The sequence below is a fragment of the Ciconia boyciana genome, chromosome 16 (genome assembly GCF_034638445.1).
Source record: "Ciconia boyciana chromosome 16, ASM3463844v1, whole genome shotgun sequence".
NCBI classification, from domain to species: domain Eukaryota; kingdom Metazoa; phylum Chordata; class Aves; order Ciconiiformes; family Ciconiidae; genus Ciconia; species Ciconia boyciana.
The window spans coordinates 4,683,454-4,701,081 of NC_132949.1; the positions used below are offsets into that span (position 1 = coordinate 4,683,454).

General features: G+C 48.2%; 1 protein-coding gene across 2 annotated transcripts in view; it reads right to left on the bottom strand.

Moving 5' to 3' along the window:
• Window positions 1–10,670, bottom strand: part of RHBDL3 (rhomboid like 3) — a 66,206-nt gene extending 55,536 nt beyond the window's left edge. For both annotated transcript variants that reach the window (XM_072881197.1, XM_072881196.1), the window contains exons 1-2: window positions 10,551–10,670; window positions 6,945–6,968 (exon numbers count right to left, since the gene is read on the bottom strand). In XM_072881197.1, the coding sequence (XP_072737298.1) occupies window positions 6,945–6,968; window positions 10,551–10,670 (144 nt within the window). The remainder of the gene's footprint in view (window positions 1–6,944; window positions 6,969–10,550) is intronic.
• Window positions 10,671–17,628: the final 6,958 nt, after the last annotated feature.

The following is a 17,628-nucleotide window of genomic DNA, read 5'->3' on the forward strand; positions in this document are numbered from 1 at the left end:
CCCTGGAACATTTGCACAGACTACAAATACTGGAAGGCAAGGGGAACATCATACTTCCTACCACAGAGGAGAAACACTTGCTTTCCAGGTCTGGTGGAGAGTAACTTTAAAAGCCCTCTAAGTGTTACAGGCATAAGTGATGATGGTGCAGAAAAGCACCTCCAAACTGTTTCCACTCACTAAGGAGCTGATTTGTTCCTCTGGAGGCAGGATGATCTCTTCCCCTTCTCTATCATAACAGAGCACACAGCCACAGAGCACAATGCACCAGCTGATTTGCAGGACAGCATCAATCCACTCTGTGTTTACGGCTTTTACCCCCCTTTCTTTTTAAACATGCAGGCTTAAATGTTCTTATTGCTTCAGTGATTTTCTATGTGCAAGACAGGATTTGAGAACAATGCATTAGCAAGGATCTATGTGCCTAAAAACCATCCCGCACATTCAGCTTGAAATGGCAGAGTGTACACTACCAAAGCCTCTCACTGCAGCTGGGATCAGGAGGCAGCAGAGAGATACAACGCTCTGAATGCAGCTTGCCATCCCTCTCGGATGCTGCACTCTAACATGCAGGTTTCCAGGCAGCTCAGACGTGGAAGGTACACAAATGTGTAATGAGTAGGAAGCCTCCTGAGGCTTTTAAAAATCTAGAGACATCAAGCTGCCAGTAACTCACGAGCTGTGTAAGACTGACTCAGCCTCCATGTGCTTTTTGGTGTGTTTGTTACGACTCCTTGAAACATTTTGGGAGATGCCTACTTCTACTAGCACAAGCTTAATAGTGCTGTGTTTGCTACACTGCTGACATCTGGTTCATATTGACAGCTTCTACTCCCAACTTTTTGCGCTAGGCAAAGCCAACAGTCTGTGTACAGGCTGGCAGGATTGGAGAGAGGAATATCCGAATAGCCAGGGAAAAGGGAAATGGGGTAGCTGATCACAAACCTTTCATGCTGCAGGGAAGGTGTAAATACAGACAATCCCAGAGACCCGCATCCAGCTTAGGGGCTGGCTGGTGTTCAGTGTACAGAGGTATTAGACAATTAAGGAGGAACTTGGGGAATTTTTGCTGTTCATCCTGCAAGAGGCAGAAAGATCTTTAATGACCTCCAGGAAGCTTTTTCATGCTGAGTCATCACACCAGGGTATCATGGCTAAAAGCCAAATCTGGGTATAAGCCCTGAAGTGCTGGGAGATTGCCATCCACTGTAACAACACTGGGGATGGACACAGGCTAATCCAGGCAGGGTAAAATACAAGGCATTACCTTGCAGAGAGAATAGTCTCTCAGACATCTATTTGCTGCTCAATGCCTCAGTTTCCCTCCTGGACTGAAGGAAGAATAAATTCCCCTCCCATCTTTTCTGGGGACTGCTGTATTCAAAAGAGCCTCTGGCAGAAGGCAGCAAGGGGTTGACAATCCAGACAGCATCAGCAAATCACTCTCCTTCAGCAAAAACAGATCCTCTCTTACCAGCCCATTCTTCCCTTCAAGTTTGTCCACAGGGCAATGAATTTGAAGGGACTCTTTTTTTTCCCTCCAACCCCATAACCCAAAGTGAAAGAGTCAAAGGGTTAATGCTGCATGACAAAGGTCATCCCAGTTTGGGGAGGGAGGAGAAAGGGAAGCATTGTGGCCACAGACAGCAGCTCCCTGCATCCAAAACACCACTTGAGAAATGTAAAGCGATGGCGTTGCTCAGAAAAAAGGCCCAAGAGCCCTGTCTAAATCCCAGGGCTTTATCACTCACAAAGGCCCAGACCCTTGAGTCATTAATCGTGTGCTCCATGGCTGGGCGCCTCAAAGAGCAGCAGATGACACATGCCCATCTGCTATTGCCACCCCTCCTCAAGGTAGCGGGGCAGAGGCAGGTGCACTCCCAGTGCCCTCTGCTCAAGACTAATCTGTTCTCCCTCCTTGTCCTCTGCCTTTCATCTCCTCCAGCAGCCCACGCTGACAACTGTAAATGAGATTAGACTTCAAGGCGTGGGGCAGATGCAGAATCCCCTCTGTGCATGGCCAAGAGACCCTTGTAGCTTTTAAAGTGTCTTTCCCCTTTACAATGCACAGCTTGGCGGAGGGGGAGAAGGGGGCAAATTTCTTGTCATGCTCACAGAAGCGTCTAATATAGCAGACAAGGCAGACCCTGGTTTTAGGGCCTGGATGCTAATCTGTGATCACCTTGGACAGTCTTCCCACCAGCACCTCTGATTCTCCAGTTCACATTAGGAGATGAAGTAACAAGTCTATGGCTATTTCTTAATGCCAGTTCCTCTAACCTCCTCTTCACAGCCCCACTCCACTTAAATGCGGACATATGTCCTGACAAACACGAATCTAGAAAGGCAGCAATAGTCCAAAATTCAGGCAAGGACCTGAAGGTCGCATACAGCCCTGTGCTCAACCCCCTGCCTATACTTCTACTCTCACTGCCATCGCTTCCTTTTCCTCATCTTGCAGTTTCTGCTCCTCTGCTCCCAGTGACCCACACAAACCAGCAGTAAGGCCCAAGCAATTTGTCAGAGAAAGTGGTAAAATCTCCAGGCACAAACCACTGCCTAGAGCTCAGGGATACCTGCCTGGCAAGGTCTTCCCACCACAGCTGGCAGGCGTTAGCCAGCAACAATAGTCAGGGAAACTTTTCAAAGTGAAGTGTGATGTTTAGCTCAACAGTGCCCCAGTAAACAAACCGGAATTTCTTTTACAGTGTGGGAAATAGCTCGTCCTGACTTTGTTAAAGGCTATCCAGAGAAAAGGGACACAGTTAACATAAAAGATCATTGAGTTCAAAATAATTGCCTTTCTCAGTTACCACCAACCATGGTCATAGCTGGCCTGATTTTATGGATTGCTTTGCAATTTCAATCATGCAGGAACCAGCCCTGGATTTAAGAAGGCTGCCAAGTCAGCATATTTTCAAGCATATTTTAATGTTTTATGAGACCATGGCAGAGCAGGTTCAGCTGCACCCACTGTTGGTAGTGTCAGCAACTGAACTCTTCCTGGCAAGTGTACGTCTGGTCCAGGATATCTCTACAGCCTTGTTTCTGAGCTCAAGTTTTCCATTAGCTGCCTACACAGACTGGGTAACTTGGCATCTCTCTGCATTCTCCATAAACTCTGTTCATCTGTTGCCATCGCACCCACGTACAAGTCTCAGGAAGGAATCCAGGGTTTCTAAAGCAGCTGCAACCAAAACACAGCCTGGATTGACAAGCAATAGGATCAAGGTGCTGAGCCAGCAAGGAGGGTCTTTTTGGAGAGTTTTGAGTGTATCTATTTAAAACAAGTTTGTTGTCATGACTACAAACCAGAGTACGGGTGAGAAGTGAGAACTCTGAGATGAGGGATGATAATGTTAATTCACCCTTGAAATCTCAGCAGCCATGGGGATGGGGAAACAGAGAAGATGATACAAGCTCTTGGCATCTAACAAGGCTAAAAGCCACCTTCAGAAGACAGGTCTGTCCTAATAATGAACATCATCCTCCTAGATAGCCCCTTTCACCCTGCACAGCCAAGGGCTAGATAATACTGATTAGCTGCAGTCATCTCTAAGGCAGGGGCACTGGGGACACGGAGGCATGGAAGGGCACCCAAGGCCCTAGAAAAGACATAGCAAAGCAGGAACAGCCCCTCAAGACACTCATCTGCAGACTCACTATCTAACCAGCAGACAACATGGCTTCAACAAGGACAGTGAGATGTTCTCATGTCTGCGTGCAAGGCAATTAACAAGGGATCTTCTTAGCACAGAGAAGTATGCAACTGTCAGGACCCACTCCTGGGATTGTCGCATTTTTAACTTTACCAGAAGATTAACAAAAAAAACAGGTTTTTGGCCAGTAAAGAACAAATGAAGAAAACACCACGTGACTGCAGAAGGATGGAGAGAGGCAATGCCGTGCTCTGCTCAGAGCTTGGATTCCACATGGAGACAGCGTGGAATGCTCAGTGATGGTGCAGGCTCTGCAGAAGGCAGCAGATGCGGAGCTAATGTGTGTGTGGGGGTGGAGGGTGTTTATGAGCACAATAAATAAATGTATGAATCCCTATAAAAGTTCCCATATAAAAGTGGTTAGAGCTGCCCGAGGGCCATGGCCTCATAATAAAAAACGCATCTCGTAAGCACAGTATGAAGCAGCAGCTGTACTGTAACTGCCTGGCTGCAGCACTGAAAAGCCGTGAGTCTGCCCACTCCCAAACTCTTGGGTGAAGTGCTGACCACACTAAATGCAGGAGGAATTTTGGTACTTGCTTCAGTGTAGTCAGGATTTTGCCCTGGGAGGGGCTTCTTTGAACCTCAAAGCCTAGGAACCAGTTCTGGATCTGCCTTTTTGCCAAATTTAAGTACTTTTACTTCTTAAAAAGAAGCAAGGGACTGGTGATATTGGCTTGAGTCGCTGACAGTTCCCAGTGTGACAGATTAGAGCTGGATCAAAACAAATAAAAAGTTCCTCCAGAAAGCATTGTCAGTCACTCCTCTCCCCCAAAATAAACAAGCAAAAAGCACTGCCTTATGGCTGAGCAGGAATTTTCATCAAGAAGTTTTGAATTTTTAATTTAAGATGTTGGAGGGGGGGTGTAATAAAAAAGCAAACCCTTTAACTTTGTATGTCTAAATAGAAACCTACCTTTTTGTCAGTAAACCTAAATAAAAGTATTTTTAAAAAATATCTCCCCACAGAAAAAAAGAAAAAAAGCATGAATAATAATTTATTTCCCCCCTCAAAGGCAAGGGGGAGAAGTGCTGACCCTCCCTGGCACTGATGCTGTCATACTCCATCACCTCAGAAACAAGAGGCCTGCAGACTCCCAGCCTGTGAATTCCCAACTGCTCTAGCACTTTCTCCAGAGCCTTCTCTTGCTCTGCTGCTCTCCTGGGAGGTGGTGAACGCAGAGGCCCACATGTCTCAGCTGAGAGGATAGCTATCAAACTTCAGTCCCAGCCCATGAATCACAGATGCATAGGGCACGCAAGTCTTCGGCCACACATTTCCACTCTAAGCACACATAAGGCCAGGTCATATCTCCCAGGGAGAGCTGCAACTGTTCCGAGTTTCAACACACAGGCTTTCTCTAGTTATTAAGACTGTCCTCATGTTTCACATGGATGCCAATCAGAGCTAAACAAAAAGCTCCCCTCTCCTACCAGCACAGAGCTGCTGGGAATAGCAACCTTGTTCCATGACAAACAGCATCTTGCAATTCACTGCAGGGCTAATTGCATTGCATTGCTGATATAACGCGCAAGGAAAACGTCAGTTCCTTGGCTTTGCCCACAGGCAACAAGGACTTTATTGATTTATTCAGGACTTACAACTAGTTGTCACAGGTTGCATTCTCTTTGATAATAAAGCCTTACAGACAAGGCTTAAATTTCAGCTGCAGCCCTAATTGAAACATAGCTAATTATTGAAGGTCTGCCTTTACAGCCCATTCCCTTGTCACTGGGGTAATGTTCTGTAAATCCAACAGTCAAACTCTCCCCTCCCTTAAAAAGAAAAAAAGAAGGAAAAAAACCCCCCATCTACTATTCAAGCAAGTCCAGTGGGAAATTACAGATTCCTCTCTTTAAGCCCGAGTTAGCTACCAGCCAAGAGCCCCATCCCACAAGGACTCAATGACTTCAAAGGATGCTTGTAGAATCAGACTCCAAATTAAGGCCACCATTTGAGATGGGGGAGAATTCAAAGTGGCTGAAACAAACATTCAGCCCCAAACGATTTATCTTGCATCCACCTTTTGAGTGGCAGCATACCCTACGAGCCCCGGCAAATTCAAATCCACCACACAATTTAGGTGTGATCAACAATTATAGTAATCTAATTCCCAACTGCCAGCTTGCTTGACTGTACAACAACAAACGTACTGCAGTCCAGACACGTGGATTAGCAGTCGGTCACAGCTAACCGGGTATAAATGAGCACTCATGAGAGCAGGCAGTCCAGTTATTAGCTGAATGATAACAGGACCCCCAGGGTACCAAGGACATCCTTTCCCGGAGACTGCACCACAGCTTTTGGCTCTGCAGTTCAGTCAGATGCAGAAGCAAGATTATCGCCTCATAAAGCAGGGACGAAATCCCATCCGAACTTTAGTATTGCCAGGACAATGCCAGCATCAGAGTAAGCTTCCCTTACAGAAGGTGACATTTACACTCACACACAACAGCACAAAAGTTTACGACATCAAGAGAGTGCTGCAGTTTAGAAGCAAGTCAACCCTAGAAAAAATCCTTCAGTTTATAGCTGCTTCACATTTCAACCTGGCAGATGGAAGGAATACCACAAAGCAAACACATCAGTTAAAGCAGCTAAAAGCATAATTTACAAACTAGAATCCACAACCCAAATTCTCAGCAGCTGTAACTCAGCTCTACAGAGCTGTGCTGATTTCAGCGGGCTACAGATCCAACCCAAGGCGTTTACCCGATACAACCATAGTCTTTGGTACAGAAGCAGATACTCTACTAATTCTGTGCAAGTTTAAAGCAGCAAGTCCTCCCCTGGAGGATGTAACTCCGCAGAAGTCAGTTTAGCAGCTGGGCAGCCATTTCAAAGAATACAGTGCTGGTTTTACAGGTCCTAGTTTGCCTGCCTCAAAGAATAGAAGATCCTTTAATCCACAGAGCAAGGATAGTGCAACTGGCAGCAAACAGAGCACCTGCTGCAGCACCTCAGCTCAGACCCTGTGCTAGGAGAGATGGCCAGGCTGTGCCCTGTAGCTTCTGTCCCTGGCTACTCTGAAAAGAAATTGAGAGAAAGGCCCAAAGCAGTAGTGATAATTACCACTTGCACACCAGCATCCTGGGAACTAGGAGCATGGAGCACATTATTCCTAGGCTGTATTTTAAATGCAGGGAAAATCTAGTACAGAGGAAATTAACTGGAGGTTAGACTCTTTGCTCACAAGACAGACAATATATCAGTTGTTCACATACCTGATCAAATAGGGCTTTCCAGTGCTGAGAAGCAAGGCATAAGGGAGGAAAAAAAGAAGAAAAAGAAGGTTTAAGAGCAACGACATTAACATGCAGTAAACTGTAGAAGTAGATTCTAACAGAGAAATAACCAAATGATTTAGTGCCATTTCCAACATCCTTCTTCATCCCAGAATCACCTACCCTTCCGGGGGAGGAGGCAGGGGGAATCTACCAACCACAGGGAGGACAGTTTTCATTTACAAATCCAAATTAGGATGAACTCTGAACATTCATGTGTTAATTTTCTTTTCTCCCTCTTTGTCTACTTGCAGGCAAGCAAGGAATAAAAGGCTTTTTTACTCACAGGGATCAAGAAAGCTTGGTGTATATTGAGGGGAGGGAGGAGTTAGCAATGGTTTTTCAGATCACTTTCTGAGGTCCTGTGGCCCAACACTGACCCACAGACCACCTTGCTGGGTTGTCAGAGCCTTGTCAGCTGCCTGCTCCTCACTCTGGCAGGGACTTGCTCCAAGGTCTTTGATAACCCATCAGTTCTTTGAGCCTCACATGTCCACATCTGAAAAACAGGTAATTCCTCTTGCACAAGGTGGAAAGGGAGAAGGCTAGAGAGAGCCCATTACAAGGATTTACCCCACAACTTTTGTTCTAGCAGGTCTGCCTTAAAAGCTCTGTATAGTAGGAAGCTCCCCTTCAACACAGATGACCATGTGAACACTCCACAAGTCCTTGTCACTTGGGAACAGAAAAAACAAGCTGGCAACTGGCTCCGATTTATGCATCGTAGAAAAACCAACATCAAGTCACCTCCCTGCCCCAGACTTGCTGCCTCACAGTCCCATGGAACAGAGGAAATTCCTAATGAATTGTTTTAGGCTCTCTCTCATCTCTCCTGGATTTGGGGGCCAGCTGAGAAGAGAGCAACTTCCATGGGGCAACAGTGGGCTAACCACTGGCTTGGGGTCCCCATAAAAAACCTTGCACATTTCCAGCTCTCCTGCCTGAAGGGCTGTTCAGCACACCACTTTGTTTCTGCCTCATTCACCTTCCCAGAAAAGCAAAATGAGAAAAATAACAAACATCAGACTCATACAAGCAAATCTCCTCACTGTGCTATATGCAAAGCAGAGCTCTGGTGAGAGTCTTATCTAGTCCTGGAAGAACATTTCCTTTCACATGGTAGGCAGATCTAAAGCTGAATTGACTGGAGAGACAGTGGGATATCAGGCCACTGAATTCCATTTAATCTATTAAGTTGTTGGTTCCCCTCCTCCCCATGCCTCTATCCATTCATAAACTCCCATTTATCATCATAAATCAGCCCAACACGTTAAACAGAACATTTTGGGACAGCCTGAATCCTGGCTTTGTGGAATGCTGCTCCGAGAGCTGTAATGACATCACAGCTGAGCTGTTATACACTGTGAAGGCTGTGACACCCAAACTTCCACTATGTAATATTTTTGTGGTTAATAACACATAAAGAATTGACCTTGTGTCAGTTCTTGCTGGCCAAGCCAGAGAGCTTACATCAAGCTTTCAAACATAATAACAACAGAAAATCAACCCCCAGTTAGGTCTCAGGGGGCACACTCCTAGCACAGAGCAGTTTGAATTTTCAGAGATGATGCTCCGTAGCCTGCTTGTTTCAGCAGGAAATCTTGGCTGTGGAGGAGGAGGGCATTTACACTACTTCCTGCTCTTCCGACTTGCAGATATACGATACCTCAGGCTTCTGTCACATCATCTATTGCCAGGTCTCAGCAGCTTCCCATAACCAATGCAACTGAGGGCTCTGGCTCAGTTTTGTTGACGGCAGAAAACAAGGTACCAGAGTCAAATAACAATGCAGATCCCAGCATAAGTAACAGTGAGACACTGAGAGCTGGATCAGACCCAAGCTGTCCTACCTCAAGGTCAAGCAGCAAGTCAGTAGCGGAACTAGGATGAGGATCTAGATTTCACCAAGGAAAGCTCATAGTCTCTCTCCTATCTCAGGAGCCCAATCCTGCCAGGCACTCAGCACTTCAGCATCTCCTGGGCCCCTGGCAGGATTGAATTGCTAATGGCTGCATTCGTGTGGAGGCTGGAGTAACTCCAAGGGGCCCATGTGCATCACAACAGGAAATATTTCTTGTAGACCATCCAGACAAGCACAAAATTTATCAGGGGAAAAAAGGTCACAGCCTGAGGTAAGCAAGCAGAGAGATTTGGAAACCTGGACTGTGAAAGCTCCTGGAAAGCCACCCTTTCTGAGTGAAAGCTACACATGCCCCTGGGTCAGGCATGCTACTCTTAGGACTGTCTGGCAGTGTTGTAGCAGAGGTCAAACTGCATCACACGTTCCCTCCTGACCGTACAGCGCTCAGGAATACAGCCTGGGGAATGCAGCTCTACCAGGCAACTGCACTTCCTCCGCTACCCTCTGGGAGGAAAATCCAACAGCAACCGAATTCTAGGCGATTCAGAAGGAAGGGCTGGGGGACGAGGAGCAGGCACTGCCCCTACGCAGCCCCAGACGGGTTCCTCCAGCAGTATCATAAAAGTAGAGGGGAAAGGGGATGTGCTGTTGCTGGAGGCTTAGTTCACAAGTGTCCCTTTCATACCGGTGCAAAACCCAAGACAGAGCCTACTTCAGAAAGACGTTTAGTATCACTGCTTCATCCCTCCATAGGCAGGAACAGAGCCTGCACTTAACCTCTGCAGACTGAGCACTTTGCACAGTCCTCATCCCAGTAGACTGTGCTGGGAAGGAGAGCTGCGAGCAGCCCTGGGATGCACCAGGAATGCAGGATCTGCTTACGTTCACTCCCTCCCAGACAGGTGCACAGCGAGCTCCTGCCTCCGGGACCGGTAGATGCAGAACTACCACCTCAGCTCTGCAGGCTTTGCTGCTCAGCCTAGCAGGAGCAGATTCAAAGCACGCAGGACCACTTGGTGTCCTTCGAGGCTGGATGAGCAGAGGCAGGGACCCGGTGCCAAGTTATCCCACCCTCAGGTACAATCAGAGCCCACAGGGTGGAGAGAAGCTATCAGCCCTGCCGAGCCGGGGAAAAAACTTCCTCGGCTATTTGTTGCTCGGGGGCTGGAAGAGGGAACAGGCTCCCGAGAGCGGCAGCGTTTCACATCTGTCACCCTCCGAGTGGCTGGGACTCTGGAAAAGCTCTCTGTCCCCAGGAAGCCCCTCAAGCCAAGGCGCCAGCCCCTCTCCAGCCTCTAGAGACGCCTCTGCGCGCAGCCCCGCTGCCCCTGCCCGGCCAGCCGCAGCTCGCTGTGAGCCAGCATCTCCCCGCCGGCGCGGCTGCGGGCGCCGACACCGAGCGGACCGGCAGCCTGTCCGGGCCGCTGCCGCCGGGGCTTGCCGGGCTGGGGCAGGAGGAGAGCGGAGCTACGGCCCTGGGGACGGAGACGGCCCGGCGGCTGCCGGAGCCCGCAGACAGCCGGCGGCGACGGGCGCGCAGAGCGGCGGGGACGTCGGCTTTCCCTCGCCCCAGAGGGTCACCAGCCCCATTCCTCCCCCCATCCCGGACTTCATCTATAAATAGCTTGAGCCGATTAACCCGGCCCGGGGGAGAGGGGGGAAGACATCGAGCAAAGCAAACTTACATCCTCTGCGGCCATAGGTAGGACATCCTCGGAGTCCAGCACCTCGATTTCTTCCGCCTCTGAGCTGGCAGCCACAGCAGGGGAAGAGCTGGCGTGAGGCTCCGGCAGCCTGTCTCCCATGCTTGGAGACGGTCCCCGTCCAGCCCCCGCCCGCCCCCCCCCTTCTCCCCAGATCCTTAAAGAAATCAAACCTAGCTGCTGCTTGGCAAACTTTCAAGCGCGGCCGAGCCTGCCTTCATGACTCCCGCAGCCGGGAGGGGAGGAAATCCTCCATCCAGGGAACATCCAATTAGCGCGGGCAGCGCCGGCGGGCAGCATCCCGGCGGCCGGCTCCGGACGGGGCAGGTGACCCCTCCCCGCGCCGGCTCGGGCAACTCGCCTCCTCCCGCTGCCCGCCCCTGCGGCCCCAGCCCCCAGCCCGGGGCACGGCCGGCGCCTCCCCCGAGCCATGCCGGCCCGGGGGGGTGGCCTGCCCTGCCCTGCCCGGGGGAGCTGTGCACGCTCGGGGGCTCCGGGAGGCAGAGCCCGGAGCTGCAGCACGCCCGAGGATGCGGGCTGGGCGGCGACGAGGCGGGGAGCCCGGGCTGAGACCTGCCCGGCACGGCCCGCCCGGGCACCGCCTCCCTCCGGGGCGACCCCGAGCCGGGCAGGTCTCAGCCCTTTCTCGCTGCCCTCGCCCCCGCCGATCCCGCTCTCGGGTGCCTGCCGTTGGGGTCCTGACGCTCCTGGTCTCGCTGAGCAAGCGCGGGCAGGTGGCGAGACGTGCCGGGTTATTTGGGCTTTCTGAAGCGAACTTCTCCGTCCCGGAGAGTCCACAGTTCGGGGTCGGTGTGGGGTTTTAAATTCTTTACCGTAATTATTCGTTCCTATGTATCAAGATGGGTACCTTAACCATCTGGAGCCTGGACTAGGAACTTGAGGAATGCCTTGACTGAAGGCAAAAATCCAGCAGTTTTAGCTTCTTCCAATCAAGTACAGAAATAGCAGGCTGGCAAGGGGGAAGGGCAAGCAGAGCCAGGCTGATCCACACGGTGCCAGTGCCTCTGCTTTCTGCTGCACTGGCAGCCAAAGCTAGACAGAGCCCGGATGCAGAGCAGAGAGGGGCCAGCACCACAGGCCACATTTTCTCGATGCAAGAGCTCCAGTACCAGATCAGACACACCCCAGCCACAAGGACAGAACCAAGCTAGTCCCTCTTTTCCCTACAAATTTGTTTTAAAAAACAAAAAATGGCAAAAAAGACCAGATAGAATACCGCTGGAACAGGAATGGGATCTTCCATCCAGCAGTAGCAGAGCATACAGCAGAGACTGTCTCTCACTCCACAGCTGTCATGAACTCCATACTGCATATTGCTTTTTATCTGGATCAAATTTATCCCACACAGTGATGAGAAAACACCTGGGCCCATGCTCTCAGCCACTGGGTCCTAGCTGCTTAGTTACTAAAATATTTTTCCACAGGAGAAGGGGAACGGTGCCCAGTTCTTTCATGTGCCCACATGAGCTACACCTACCTACAGCCACCAGGGAACAGCAGGTTTCCACATCTTAGCATCCTGCATGGCTGGCACTAATTTAAGGTCAGGGCCAAGGGCTAAAATATCATCCCACACAGCTGAGGAAGGTCAAATAAAGGGAATGATCTCCTCTGTCATCTGGTCTGATTCCTTGGAAAGAACAACTGGAGAACTCGGTCCTGCAAATGATCCATATATGGGGAACAAATGAAAGAGCTAAGATGATAACCTTATCCTGTAGTACTGCCCAGATGCCCCATCCTGAACAAACATTAGAAAGGAATCTGTTATCTTCAAGGAGTGCTAAGGTAAAAAACTTCCCTCTGTTCATGGTTCTGAGCCCAACTGATCACAATCCTAGCCAAAAGATATTTTTTAAAGAAATGTCCCTTCCAGTATTTTGAAGATTTTAGCTAAACTTTTAAAGCAAGTGCAAGAAGTAAACCCAGCACCTTTAGACCTGAAGAGCAGAACTTTTCTACCTTGGGATTCAGGGGGGAAAATGACAACAAAATAAAAGGTTGTCAGGGATCTCCAGTGCAACTGATGAACAAGAGGGCTTCTCCCCTCTTAATGAGCAAAACTGTCATCATCAATTAAACAGGGCAGACTTCTTCAGGTTTAAAGGTGACTCCTTCAGCACAGCATCCACTTCTTGCTTGTCTAGAGCCTGTCCAGCCTGCTCTCCCAAAGCATAAGAACAGGCTACCAAATCCAGCACTTTTGAGAAGCACTAACCCACTTTACTCATACAACACCACCGCTGCCAAAATATTCCAGGCACTAAACAGCTATTATAAAAACAATCTCTTTTTGATTAAAAAACTAAACCTCATCAAAACTTCAAAACAGATGGATAAGCAAAAATACGCTATGCCAACAGAAAGAAACAGCAATCATTTAAAGATGCCTGTAGGGAGGAGGGAGGCGAGTTTTTTCAAGTAAAGAGAGAATAAATGAGCTGAATTTCAGGGGTAACAGGTTCCACACAGTTGGGGACTTCCATGTCAAAAGCTCTGTATTGCCTCTGAATCCAGATGCTAGTGGGAAAATGCTAACCATGAAGTCTAACATAAATGCAATAAACAATAGGGAGAACCCCCAAAACCTTACCTTAACACCAAACTCCCACTAAACTGGAAAACTGCTGCAAAATTACAAGTTCATTTTTCTCCTCTAAGGAATGTTTTTCACTAGTGCTAATGATATTTTTTTTTCAGGGAAATATCTCTGCACATTGCACATATGAGCTAGTGCTGTGCTATAATTGTCACACAAAGGAAATTAACAGTATTCTAATGAGGAGTTTTGTTACAGACAAATTATCGTCTTCCAAGTCTGTGAGAGCCTCTTAATTTAGACGGTCATTTCTCCCCACTGCATGCCCTGGTGACTCTACCTTGGAAAACAGTAATTGCTAGAGAAACTAGGGAACCGTGGGCCACCACAGAGCAGATGCAGGCAGAATACAGAAGGGCGTCAGAAGAAACTTAGACAGAAGGAACTTGAGATAATAAACCCTAATCCATTTCCACATTCAGTCATGTAGGCAACCTTGTATATTCCTAATACTGCAAACAAAATGTAGATATATGTCCTTCCTGCATTGGAAGTGGCTAAAAAGGTCAGCTCATGAATATGGAATAAAAAGCCCTCAAAGTAGGGACCCAGCCAACATCTGTTAGCTAAGCCTCCTGGAGCAAATCAAGTTTGTTCATGGGTCCTTTTTCCACCCGAAGTAGCCCCAAAGGGCTTTTACAAAACTGCCCAGCTCTCACAATTGTAACTAAATGGAGCAACTTACCCGGCTTGATTACTGCACTGGAGCTCAGCCAACCGGCCAGCCCTGGAAGGCAACTTCTGAAGCAAAATGCAGTATTTTGGATCAGAAGCCAAAAACACTACATCCAAACACAACCCTAGCAAGAAGTTAGATAGCACATACAAAGTTGGGACTGGATCAGACCAGTCAGATTAACCCTTTCAGACTCATGAAAATGGCAAAAAATCTTTAAGGACCACAGATGGTATGAAACTAGGGTTTAAACTGTGTCCAAAAGGTAACACTGGCAAAGGGCTCTTTCAGTATCAGTGATATTCCTTGTAGCTGCGACAGTACAAGTTCACCTTTTAGGATCAAGATGAATTAGACTATATGTGCTGCCTTTTGGTTTCTCCCTCATGCATGGATACTTTCCCTCCTGAAGAGAAGGAATAGTGGAAAAAAATAAGGTCCAACCTCTTCTCTGATTTCTAACCTGTGTTGAAAGACTATCCTCCTGACCCTCCCTATTCCCCATGTTATACTTAGAACTTTTTCAAGTCCAGCACTGAAAAAGCAGACTCTAGTCTTTCTACCTGCTGCTCTCTTCTGCCCCACTAGTTGTTATTGGTTGCAGCTGGTTCTAATTGTCTTTTTTATTATAGCTGGGGAAATAATTAAATCCACCACTAATCCTTTTTTGGGTGGTTATGTTAAGAGGCAGGTCTTCTATCAGGTCAGCCCTACAGTATTTAAAATGTATCTCTGCTCCTTTTTTAACTGTCACCTGATGGGGTCACAGCACACATTGGTAGGTTCATTCCAAATTAAAAGAGTTGTTTGAAATGGAGACCAATTAGTAACTCAAGGTTAATTTCCAACATAAAATCAAGTCATGCTTTCAATTAATCCTGAACTGACAAGCTTTCAGACAGGAGGTCAAAGCTGAGGGGTGAAGGATGTGTCTCCAATGAAGATGAATCAAGATCTTTGTCCACTCAGTGACTTTACACCATGGCCAGGTGATTCACACATCAGACTGAACAGGAAGAGGAGACGGAAGTCTGGTTTTGGAAAATACAATTAAAGAAGGTGTTAGGAAACTGACAGGATCAGAGGAGAGAAAACAAATCACTGTTAAGAGAGCGCGAGTGAGTAGAGTTGACTGGGCTGCTGCTCCTCCTCCCCACCAACCAGCACTCAACAGCAACAGCTCAACTTTTTGGACTTTCTTCGTTACATGCTCCATGAGTAGAATACTTTCCCCTGACAGTGGCTATAATCCTCACAGGATCCAGGAGGTCTTGGCCAGCGATACAGTGAACATTGTAACTCTTACCTCAGTGGCACAGCTACACAGGTTTCCACAGGGAATGCCAGCCACCCGCCCAAACAGAGCCGCGGCAGACTTAGATACCAGGACTTGTGTTCTCTTCCCAGCCTTCAGTCTAAGCAAATTCCTTTCCCTAAACCGATGGAGAAGGCCTGGTGTTATGTAGCGATGTATTCTGTTCTTCACCTGCACCTGGCAGCCCCAGGAGGCCTCGCCCTGAGGGAGGACAGAGCCTCGCCTCGGGCAGGGACGTTTCTCTCCCCGCGGCGCGGCCCTCCTCAGCGCTGCCGGCTGGACACGCGTTCTCCTCAGGGGCGGTCGGGCCGCAGCCGCCTGGGACGGCCCAGGGAGCCCACCGCGGCTCTCCCCCGCCGGTACCCGAGGGCTGGCTGCCCTGAGGGAGCCGTTTCACACAGCAAAGCCGGTGCCCGCCGGCCCCGGCGCTACCGGGCGGAGCCGCTGCCCTGTCAGCTCGGCGGCAGGGCGCCCCCTGGCGGCCGCCCGCGGCGGATCCCTCCGGACGGTCCCGGGAACTGCCGGCCCGCCTCACAAGGTGCTATTTTCGTATTTCCATAGAAACGCGGCTCTTCTAATGCTTGTTGGGTGATGAGTATAAAGCATGTTTAATTAACATGAAAATATTCACCAAACAATGAACACATTTTCCTAAAGTGGTAGCAATCTTACAGCCCCCACAGCAGCCCTTGACAGAAAACCCACAATTCTATTAGCTGAGCCCGAAAAGCACTCGATGGTTGGCTGATGCGCAAAAGGCCTAGACCAGCACACCAGAGCCGGCGTTTCCTTCTGCACGCCCATCCCACGCAGGAGGCCAACTGCTCCAGGTAGATCCATAGCGTCCACACCAGGCTCCCCCACAGAAAAATATGGCAACAGGCTCAATACAGCCAGGTTTGCAAACTGCATAATAAAACACAAGCTACTCATTGGAGTGGCAGTTACAATGCTCTCATACTTGGCACAGATGATGAGCTGTGTCCTTAATATAATACTTAGGAGATTTCTGAGAGGATACTTACGGAAGGTGAGTGGGAATTGTTAACTGTAAATCCAGAGCATGGTATCAGATATTTAAAAGAGTTTTGGAGCCAACAGCCACCGACTGGTTTAAAATAGCAGACCCTCCCCAGAACTCTGACCTCGGAGACATGCCAGGCAGTGCTGCAGAGCCATCAGTCTCTCAAAAGGCACTTTAGCATCAGTACATTAGCTGGCTGAGATAAATTTGTGAGAAATGAAGTCCTGAAATATCCTTTCAGAAGTGCATTGAGGGTGGTGGTGGTGGGAATAATCAGCAGTGTTAAGATCTTCTGTTAGATCATTAGGAAAGCAAACAAAAGTCTCAAGGCAAGTAAATATCTGGTCTTCCCCGCTTGCTTTTATGTTAAAAGATCAACAGGCCCAGATGAGCAAAGATCCCTGCAGATTTAAGTTACACCATCACAGTGGGATAAGTTCCTTCTTATTTTCTATCACAATCTGGTTTCCCTCTACCAAGGCAGGTACGTTGCACCTAAACAAAAGAAAAAAAAACAACCACAAAACAAGTGATCTGTCAGCTCTTGAGAACACATTGTGCACTTTTCAGCTTTCATGTACCATTGCTGCATGGCACCACAAGCTCATGAGAGAAGTACTGCAAAAATTCAGGGATAGGGAAACATTCGCTTGCTCAGGTCATTGGTTCAAAAGCTCTACACAACACTAATGCATTTATTTTCTGCATCATGGATGTCAGAAGATATCTCACAGAAAAAGGGTAGAAAATACTGCTCGACTACCTGATAAACCTTCCACAAGCACTATCCACAGTCACATTCAATAACTGGCACTTGTGAGACCATACTGTATTATATGTCCAGTTTGAGGCTTCCCAGTACAAGGAAGACATTGACATACTGCAGCAAGTCCACTGGCAGAAGGCCACTGAGATGGGCTGGAACAGGAAATAAAGAGAGAGGCCAAGAGAACAGGTACCTTGTTCAGTCTTGAGAGGTGGTTAATGTGGGGGAATCTAATTTCTGTGGTCTCCAGTTACCTAGTGGGAGGATACAGAGCAGGTCTCCAATGATCACTTTCCCAGGGAAAATGATAAGATTTTATGTAACAGCATACACACCTCCCCAGAAAAGTATTAGCCCTCTTTTATTCAAAAAAATTTTAGAAAATAAATAATTTTCTAGGTAGAATGTAATAGTTTCCCTGAGTGGGAGCTCTCTAATCTTCTGTTGATAAAACTTTCTCATTCACCTCCTCTCACCTCACTTTTCTGGAAGGTCAGTGTAATAGACAGGCATTAGCTTTCCCAAACAACCCACTGCATTATTTACTTTCTTCTCCTGCTCTCTTTTGTCCTTGACAGTAAACACAAAGTTCATGGTTGACTATGCACTTGTGTTTCTGCTTTAAAATATCACAGAAGTCACTTTTGTCTTCTGATAAA